Here is a 10,727-nt window from a genome sequence, read left to right as displayed (position 1 = left end):
CTTTGTGTATTACAACAACACTCATTGTACGTAAGGAAAAGTAGTTAGTTTTATCACTTGGTTATAATTTGTTTTGTTTTGTTGCTTGACGTACCTAATCTTTAGTTAGTGAAGCTTCAAGTATTATTGGAATTTTGTTAGAAAATTGACATATTTCTCTATTGATTATCCAACACCCTACTTCTCATTATTTGTTGTCAATCCCCTTAAATTTTATTAAATATTTAAAAACCTTTGAAATATATTTTTCGTAATATGCTTCCTATGTTCCATGGTTCTACATGTGAAAATAGTATTGTTTTGCTCAAAATTAGAGGAACAGAAGTTGAAGACATTGTAATTTTGGTATTTTGATACACACTACATGATATATGACGTTGCTAGCTTAGAGATTTGTTATATTACTTTCATCTAGAAATTCTATATCAATCCATCAAAAAGTGAGAACAGCTATAAAGAGCATTATTAGAAAAATTATTTTCTATATCTGATCTATGATAGAATCCATAGGAAAACAAATTTGTGAGGTATAAAAATTGCTCGATGAATCTTAAAATGATTATTGGAAAAGATTCTAGCAATGAACTTCTATTGATCTAATTGACCCTAAAATTCAAAAACAAAAAGAAGCACAAAAGAAACTAACAGCACTATTTATTTTACTACAAAGCCCTTTTTAATTAAAGCTTTTGTTTAACTAGGGTTAGAATGTCAAAGGGAGAAGCTTCAATAGGGTTTATGGACTTGAAAGCTCTTGAACCTACAATTTTATGCACAGCTTCAGTAGGATGATACCCATCCCAAAAATAATATGTATTCCGATTGTTGCATATTGTTGAAGATGCTTTGCACTGAAAATCTTCCCTTAATTGGCAACATGGGCGATTTAACACCGTGATTCCTACAAGTTTTACATATGAAAATGAAATGTCAATAATAATACAAACGATAAAATTATTTTGTGAGACTTAATATAGATATATTGTTCGCGGGTCCAAATCATTTATCCCACTTTTGTGTCTCATTTCATGTACCACTCAATTATTTTATTGGTACACATTATTTTAACTATCTATTTTCTCACAAAAAATCGATCAATTTTATAAGGTTGATTTTGACAAATTTTCACGCAAAACAGAACATGTTCAATAAAATTTTAATGCTATAACTGAGTTTAATTACAGACAAACCATTTTGTGGACCGATGACCATTCCTTGAAGATTTATGTATGTAAATTTAGCATCACGGTTATTGCGATTGAGCTCGGCTACAAGCGCCTTTAGTTTGTCATTCATCAATAAAACAGCAATGTTGACATTATCAACACAAAGACTATGAGGCCGATTTTTGATAACTTGACCCAAGGTGCACCCTACGAGTCCTAGCCCGAATACTGCAACTTTCCTTGCTCCATTTCTATACAAAGTCTTCAAGATCAAAACAGTATTAGTTAATAAAATATAAATACAACCATTTCAATAAATTGAAACGTAAATTAAATTAATACGGTGTTACTTTTGCAACTTAAACACTTACACTCCTATCGTTTTGACTTATTATTTTTTGTTATTCAACATTTACCTTTGACCAATACATTTATAATTTTCTGTAGTAACACGAAATTTAATTTAAGTACCAAGCGTAACAATTATGTACCTGTAGATTTCGTCGGTATGAACTAATGAGAGAATTAGCATAACTATCATAGGTGTAATTTCGACCAGTTGAGTAATGTTCTGGCATGAAGTAGTTGTTGATGTAGTCATTGCTGCCTATGATGGTTGTGTACAAGCATTTTTTTAAATGGGCTTGGGCTTGTGTTGATCCATTTAACTTGGCATTCAATCTTGAGATGAGCCTTTTATGATTTCTAAGCTGCTTGTCGAAGCTAACTATATCACCCTAACCAAGGAAAAATGTAACTATTAGAAAGAAAAACTCTTTCAACAAAAAAAAAAAAAAAATAAAGGAAAAAAAAACATATTTTACGTTTGAGCAAAATTAAGTATTAAAGTCTAGCACGTTTTCTATGTGGCTGGCCACCGTGTGACCGACTGACACTAGACTTGACAAATGGGTCATTCGGGTCGGGTATGGGTCGGGTCATTCGGGTCGGGTCAAGTTCGAGTCAAAAGGTTATCGGGTAAGGTTCGGGTCGGGTCGGGTCATTTCAGGTTGATTTCGGGTCGACTAATAATCGGATCGGGTCGGGTATCGGGTCAACACTTCGGGTCGAGATTGGGTCGGGTCAATTTTCGGGTCCAATTTTCGGGTCAACTTCGGGTGATACATTGGGTTACACATTACAAATAAATTAAAAAAAAATTAAGTCAATTTGACTGCGGTTTTTTTCTATTTCGGTTTGCTAAGGTCAAGTGTTTAGCTTAAATAGATTCTGGTCATTTCAGGTATAAGATAATTTTGGTTCAGGTCACTTTGGGTTTCGAGTCTATTTGGGTCAATTATTTCAAGTTAAAGGTTGGGTCAACTTCGGGTCGGGTGAAATTCGGATCTCGGGTTGGGTCATTTCAGGTCTCGGGTTAACTTCGGGTCGGGTCATCTTGGGTCGGGTCGATTCGGGTCAGGTCATTTCGGGTTTCAGGTCAAGGTCGGGTCAGATCCACTTCGGGTCGGGTTGATTCGGGTTTTGGGTCAATTTCGGGTCACTGGTTTCGAGTCATAGGTCGGGTCATTCGGGTCGGGTCATCGGGTCTGGGTCAGGATTGCCAGGTCAAACTGACACACACCAAAACATTGATCGAGTAACTAGGGATGTCAATGGGGCGGGTCAAGCAGGAGACCCGCCCCATCCCTGCCCCATTGGGGATGAGTCTGGTTTTGGTGGATGGTGGGGCGGGGATGGGGATAGATAAAAATCATACTCGCCATGGGTGATGGGGTGGGGGTGGATTTTACATTGTACCCGCCCCATCCCCGTCCCGCTCCACCTGCCCCACTTCGTACCCGCATCATCTCCACCCGCTTCACTTTGTACCCGCTTTATCCTCACATCACACCCACATCTATATATTTTATAAAACAAAATTATATACTCCCTCCGTGTTTTTTTAAGTGATACATATTGACCGGCACATAGTTTTAGGCAATTTAATTGACTTAAATAAAATAAGTGGTAAGTGAGGTAGTGGAATATTAAAAAATTGTTAAAGAAAGATAGTGAGGTTAATAGTTTATTGAAAAGTAATGAATGTGAGAGGAAAGATATAATAAAAAAGTAGTAGAGGGTTTGGGTGGGGACCATGAGAAGAGAGAGATATAATATTTTAATGTATTGTTTTGCCAAAAAAGAAAATGTATCACTTAAAAAAACACGGCCGGAAATGGAAAGTATATCACTTTAAAAAACACGGAGGGAGTACTTTAATTTTATCCCTACCTTATAAAAAGTAGAAAGTTACTCTTATGAATAGTGTAATGCCAAGTATACCCTTTAAAATGTGTATTTACATATATACCCTCATTAATGTATACAAGTTTTAAAATGTGTATTTACATATATACCCTCATTAATGTATATAAGTTTTTTTTAATAAATAGTGTTTGGACAATTATACCCTTTAAAATATTTAATTATGTACTTATTTGCTCTCATGCTTCAATGTTAGTTGTCTTGGACATTTATATACTCATAAACATAGTGTTTACATATATTTTTTTTTGTCATTAAATCTGTCAACAACTAAATTTATGATTTTAAGACCAAGCCGAAAGAGTCTCTAGATTTGACTAGCTATGTGCGCGCATCGCGCGCGTTAGCTACCCTAGTATATAAAAAAAAATATGTAAAATAAAATAGTAGACATAATAATTTGAAATACACTAATTTTATAACTAAAAAAAATGTCTAATATTAATAATAATTTTATTTGTTGTAATTTATACTTAGTATTAAATATATATGTTGGATTGTGTATCGAGATATGGGTCTTAGGTAGCGATTAAGTGGGGATGGATATCCAAGTGGGGGGTGGGGCGAGGATGGTTTTGGAATTGTACCCGCCGGGGCGGGGATGGGGATGAAAATTTTAGGTGGGGATGGGGATGGGAAGGCCAACATCCGCCCCGCCCCGACCCGCCCCATTGACATCCCTATGAGTAACCCTTAACCAATCGAGTAACCTACCCTTGACTAACCGAGTAACCCCTAACCGAACAATCCCTGACCAACTAAGTACGTAAACTTTGACCAACCGAGTATGTAATCCTTGAGTGACTGAGTAACCTCTAACCGAGTATACATTTGACTGAATAATTCATGACCGACCGAATAACCCCTAAATAAGTAATCTCGGTCAGGCAGCCACACAATTTGGCAAGCCACATGTGAAATTTTGTGACTAGGGTCATCTTTTGTCAAACACACACATACACACACACACAAAGTATTAACCTTGTTAGACTCATTTTTGTACTTGGTTGACTTTCAGGGTCCAAACCCAAATCTCAATGGACTATGGACTAGAATAATGGGCTAACATATAAGCCCCACGACCCATTTGCATAAAATATAGAAGTCAAGGAGGCCCAATTAGTCTAAGGTGCACCCTTGATAGGTGCAACAACGTAAACAAAAATCAACACTATGCTCTACAAAATGAACATTAAGTAAAAAAAATATGAACATTTAGTAAAAAAAATATGAAATTTAGTAAAAAAAATATGAACATTTAATAATAAAAAATGAACACTTAAAAAAATGAACATTTAATACTTATAATGCATATGTTTGATAATCATATTATTTTTTATTTCTTCAAATTTTTATGTTCATAATTAAATGCATTATATTCATAATAATATTTTATATGTTCATATATAATTTCAAATATTCATAATGTATGTAGTGTTGTTCATGAAATATATTAATTAAATCTGTTTATGCATATGTTGTCTTAAATGTTTATGTTCATATTTTTTAACGTATATGTTCACCTTTTAAATGCTTATATTCACTTTAAGAAAACCAATGCTTACATTCATATTTTGAAATGTTATGTTCACTTCTGAAATGCATAAGTTCACATTTTTTATGCCTATATCCACTTTCTGAAAAGCTAATGTTCACATTTAAGAGAACCTATGCATATGTTCATATTTTGCATTATTATGTTCATTGATAAAAAAATGCAGAAAATCAGATAAAATTCAATTCATTAGAATTAAGAAAATCATATACTACTTCCGTTAACATTTAGTTATTGCAACTTTGGAATATTTTATGTCTCTCAAATAATACCCCAAAGTTGCAACTAAATGTTAACGGAGGTAGTATAACCTAATCAATCGAAGTTAATCACAAAGTCACCACATAAGAAATTGAAAATCACACATTTGTATGCCTATGTTCACTTTCGGAAAGCTAATGTTCATATTCTTTATGCATATGTTCACTTTCTGAAAAACTAATGTTCATATTATGCTGTTGTTACACCTATTTCTAGATGTATAAGTGTGCACCTAAGAATATGCCAAGGAGACCTAGAAGAGAAATCAACGAATTTAGAATGAAGGAAGCCTAGCTAGTCGGATGGATTCAAAACGAGGAAAGAAGCGGCAAAGAAGAGACAATAGTCACAAAGAAAACTACCAACCATGATCAGATAACTATCGCCTAAGACCTTTATAAAAGCACAACGAAGAAACAAATTTCGAAGACATTTATTTATTTATTTATTTTTGGGAAATTTAGATAAATTATTTACATTTACAATATACTTTCACTTTCTCGACCTTTAGTTCTTAACATTCTAGGCTTAGCAGCCTAGATTAATGTAGCAATAGCAATGGCAATAGCACTAGTTAGTATACTTTGATGCCAAGCATCTTGTTATTTCTAGTTTAATAAAATCACAAGCCTTTTTTTTTCCCTAAAAAGTTTCCTATTTGTACCTTGTCTACCTTGGTAAATACAAATTGCTTGTACCCTACTAGCATGATCTCCAATTCAAAGGTCGGTAGTTTTTAAGGACATACCCCTAAGGTATACCGTATACTAGTAAGGGTATCATTGGCTTTGCTTTTTTACACCAACACGTATAAATTTTCCATTGCATGTTAACATAAAAAAAACATAGAATTACAAAAAAATTCAAGGTATAGTCATAATTGATCTCAACTCTCTATCACACTGCCATATTTAAACAATTAGTAAAAGTCCATGCATGAATAATCGGTAATATTCATCTCCAATCTATAAAAGATATTATATAACTAAAATAGATGACATCCATGAATCCACGACACATTGTATATAAATAACTCTTACAATGAAATGAAATAAATAGAAAGTACCAAATGTTGACCAGTTTCCGGACGTATACCAGCTGCACCAGATGCATAATTAACACCCTGAAGTATATCATGGCCCTTTGTTGAGCTAAAAGGTGGAATGCGACGATGGAATCCTAATCGCTCGGCTGCAAGAAATTAAGATGTATAACAAGGAAGTTAAATGGAATATTAAATCAATCTTACTGATGTTATTACAATAAAGGATTTATATGTTAAGGGATTATTTTTTTCCGTCATTAATAAACCATCAAAATAAAATGCAGTTCTTGTAACACTCTATTTCTGTTTAGAAAGTGATAAGAATTACAAATTTGTTTTATCTTCTATTGGTATAATAGTACAAAGTATTCAGTAACTTATAGCAATAGTTTCTCAATCATTTGATTGATTGGAATTCAACCTTTGAATTTTTATTTAAGATTTTATTGATTATAAAATGTTTAGATTTGCTCATTGACATTTACAATTATAAAATTGAGTGATTTCACCTAAAAGCAATACAATGATGTATATTAACCAAAACAAGCCAAAGTAAGATTTGTTATTTTTTTTAAGCCAACAAAAAAGACATCAGGAAATAATTCCAAAGAAGCTTCGAAATTAAACAATCAAAATCAGTGCTCAGGTCGTAAAAAAGTAATTCTTGTTACGTAGTACTCCATTGTCTCCATATTTTTATATGAAGTGACGAAGTGTGGAAGTGGCTTTGACTAATCAAGAAAAGTCAATTGTGTTAGGTTTGAGTTAGTGGTTTAGGATTTAAATTATGTTATTAGGATCTAATCATTTTATGTTTTTGTTGAATAATGTTTATTCATGACACATAACATACATAGGCAAGATTGTTCTCATACTCATTCTCATTTTGTTACTTCATTAAATGCATTGGTGTATAAGGTACTTCCTCGGTTTTTAAATACTTGCTTCACTTCTCCATGCGCTGAGTTTTAGGAGAAATTAGAGAAAGTAATAAAATATAGAGGTTGTTGGGTTAGTGGAAGGTAAATTGAAAGAGAGAGAATCCAAAAGTAATAAAATAGGATCCCACTAGTTGAGAGAATTGAATTAAATATTATAAAAGCTTTCCAAATAAAGAAATAGAGCAAGTATTTAAAAACAGAAGGAGTAAAATAATTTTGATATAATTCATGCAAACAACCATAGATGCCATCAAGCTAAATTTATTTTTACACATGACAAGCCGTTTTAATACACACACAATATAGTGTATCAAGCCGTTTTGATATAATCCTACGAGAATGGATCACATATAGTATTTCATGCACAAATTTGCAATACCATAATGTAACACCAAAACCTATAATCGCAACGTAATGTTTTACAAATATAATATAATCTGATCGGCTGATCCATCCATAATTAAACCCAAAAAAATAAGATTAATAACTTTTTATGAAAAATTAGAACTTGCAAAATAAGAAGAAAATAAAAGACCTCTTAAACATTTTAAGGTTTTTATTTCTTTATTTTATTCCTTATTTAATTCATTAGCATTCTTTTACTTTGTCCATGATCACTCCAACGTGCAATGTAACATTACTTCCAAATTGAAAAGTTTGAGCAATTTATTGATTTTGTTACTCATCCCTATTTCTCATGGATATATACACCTACCAACTTATCATTGATTTATATATTTCATTAACATGAATCAAAAGATTTCCATTTTTTTTTTTTTTTTTTTTTTTTGAATATGCATGAAGCATGAACCTTAAGCATATGCCATAAACATGCATTGTAGTGCAAATTTGCCTATCCTTAACTTTAGTTTTCCATTTTATTAGTCAGATTTCAAGAGGGAGAAATCTAGAGTTATGAAAGAAAAAATTACTAAATATAGCTAACTCAATCTTATCAATGATCCCAAAATAATTCTAAAATATAGGAAACACAAACCAATTACATCGACGGCAGTAAGTCCGTTGGAAAACCTTCCGGTGGGCTTTCTACCCGGAATATCAATGCCATAAGGAGGGTAGTTGGCTTTGGCCTTGGTCTTGAGACGATTGTTGTTCCCGGGATCCGATAATGAGTCACCGAAGATGAAGAAACACGGTACTAGAGGATGTGCATGAACCCCTAACTTTGTGATAGAAATCAATATGAGAACAATGAATGATGAAAATCTCCACATCTCTAGGAAAGCGAATGCAATGGAGAGAATCAAGTAATGAAAAATATTAATGATGATAAAGTTGAGTAAAATTTAATTAGGATATGAAATTTTGTTTTAAGCAAAAAAATTGTGCTTAGTGATCGGATGGCTTATGTTAATTGTATAGATGAGTGGATATAGAAACATTAGAACCGTTAGAGGCCAGCGTTATTGTTGTTAATATGATGATGGTTTTATACATTGAAAAAACATGCACAACCATACGTTTTGAGGGATTTTTTTTTTTTTTTTTTAATGGTATATCCTCCTCTTTCTATATTTGCTAATTTGCATTGCCCTAGATGATTATCGCATAGTCAGTAGGTTTTCCAATAAAAAATTAAATATATATCAAGCAATTATTAAATAAGCTCAACATTATTATAATATCTAACTAATCTATTTTTTTAACTATGTATTCTAAATTTCTAACTGAATCTTACCAATTATTTGGATTTTTAGTACTATTTCCTTTGCATTTTTAAATAAGGCTTCGTTTGATTTGATGGAAAACATTTTCAATGAAAAATATGTTTTCATGAAAAACATATCTTGTAGAAAAACCACACACTTGCAAGATAACTTTCCTTTGTTTGGTTCTTGTTGAAATAAAGAAAGAAAATTCAAAGGGTCTAAAATGGGTGCCCGATCGGGCGAAGCTTTGCCTGACCGGGTGCGAGAGAAACCGAGTTTTTTACTGGGCTCTCGCCCGATCGGGCGAGCCCTACCCGACCAGGCGAGAGAAGACGTGAGAAATTGTGATGTTAATTGGGTAACCGATAATGATGAAATCTCTTCTACTAGTGGTTAAGTTTTTGTTTTAGGTGGAGGTGCTATTTCATGGAAATCTTCAAAACAACCATGTCTAGCTCGTTCCACCATTGAATATGAACTTATTGCTCTTGAGTTGGCAGGTTATGAAGCGGAATGACTTAGGAACCTCCTAACCGACATTCCATTGTGGGGGAAGAGTTCATCACCGGTGTCTATACATTGTGACTCTCAAGCGGCAATTGGAGTGGCAAATAATAGCAACTACAATGGCAAAAAGAGACATATTCGTATGAGATACAAAGTGTTGAGGCAATTTCTCAAAAATGAAGTGATGGCTTTGGACTATGTAAGGTTCGAAAAGAACTTGGCGGATCCTTTAACGAAAGGATTGGCAAGAAAGCAAGTTGATGAATCATCGAGGGGAATTGGACTTACGCCATATGATACATTACATTTGTCCTAATTCCTATGGTGATGTTGTTTGTAATGTTTATTTTGTTTGTGAGGTTGAGTTGTTTAACTCTTAATGGGTCCTTGTGCTATTGAGACGCACTCTTAAGGACTCACCTATGTGGTTGTGTAGACTAGCCATCTTCTATGAAAACTTTGGCTGGTTTTCTAGAGCCTCCACTACACCTAAGGTGAATGTGCTTGGCTATAAATAAGTACATCTCTTTGTGGAGTTCAAGTATATTTTGGAGTAATGTAAGTGATGTGAGGGTCTTGGATTAAATTTTAGAGTTTCAAGGTCAGTCCACTCTTTGATTAAGAATCTAAGGGTTTCAAGGTTTGTCCACCCTTATACATGTAATTCATTGCCTCATGTTGCTAAGCATTAGATTTCAAATTACTTATGTAATATCTTAGTGTTATGCATTGATCTTCTCTTATGCCCAACATGTTGCTCATTTTCATCTTTTGTTGAATTTTCTTCCCTTTCTTTAGTAGGGGATTGTTGGAAATAAAAAAAAGGAAATTTAAATGGTCTGAAATAGGCACCCGATCGGGCGAAGCTTTGTCCGATCGGGTGCGAGAAGAATCATAGAATTTTGAAGTTCCGCCACCCAACCAGATTATTGTTAACATCAAACTCTGCATTGCGAATTGGAACTTGAGTTCTTTGCCAACCAGGATTGGAATCCTGATGTCACTTTATCTTCCACATCATGCTAAAACACGCATCCCAATAAGTTTTCTAGAACTTGTTGTCTTCAACGCAATCCAAGCTAGTCTGTTTAACTTGTTGTCCTACTCCTGTTAGGAAGCTTCTCTTTGTGTTCTTGTTAGGGATCACTGATCTAGTTCCTCATGGAATTCTTCTTCTAATCTAACATGCTTTCCCTTGCTTCTCTTGTATTCTTCCTAGTTTCTGATTACTTTTTCACTCCCTAAGTCTACTTCACCTGGCCTACAAACTAATCCCACACAAGGGAAAGCCTTATTATTAGATGAAGTTAGCTTTCC

General features: G+C 33.7%; 1 protein-coding gene across 1 annotated transcript; it reads right to left on the bottom strand.

Moving 5' to 3' along the window:
* Positions 1-680: 680 nt before the first annotated feature.
* On the bottom strand, positions 681-8,468 carry LOC145612287 (GDSL esterase/lipase At5g45670-like). The gene is made up of 5 exons (XM_081667658.1): positions 8,231-8,468; positions 6,314-6,438; positions 1,658-1,903; positions 1,191-1,428; positions 681-901 (listed from the first exon to the last, which is right to left on the bottom strand). Exons 1-5 carry the CDS (start codon positions 8,466-8,468, stop codon positions 681-683), a joined length of 1,068 nt encoding a protein of 355 aa, XP_081523784.1.
* Between the last annotated feature and the right edge of the window lie 2,259 nt (positions 8,469-10,727).

This window comes from Chenopodium album, chromosome 24, assembly GCF_948465745.1.
Source record: "Chenopodium album chromosome 24, dcCheAlbu1.1, whole genome shotgun sequence".
Lineage (NCBI taxonomy): Eukaryota > Viridiplantae > Streptophyta > Magnoliopsida > Caryophyllales > Amaranthaceae > Chenopodium > Chenopodium album.
This window is presented reverse-complemented; position numbering and strand designations above follow the sequence as displayed.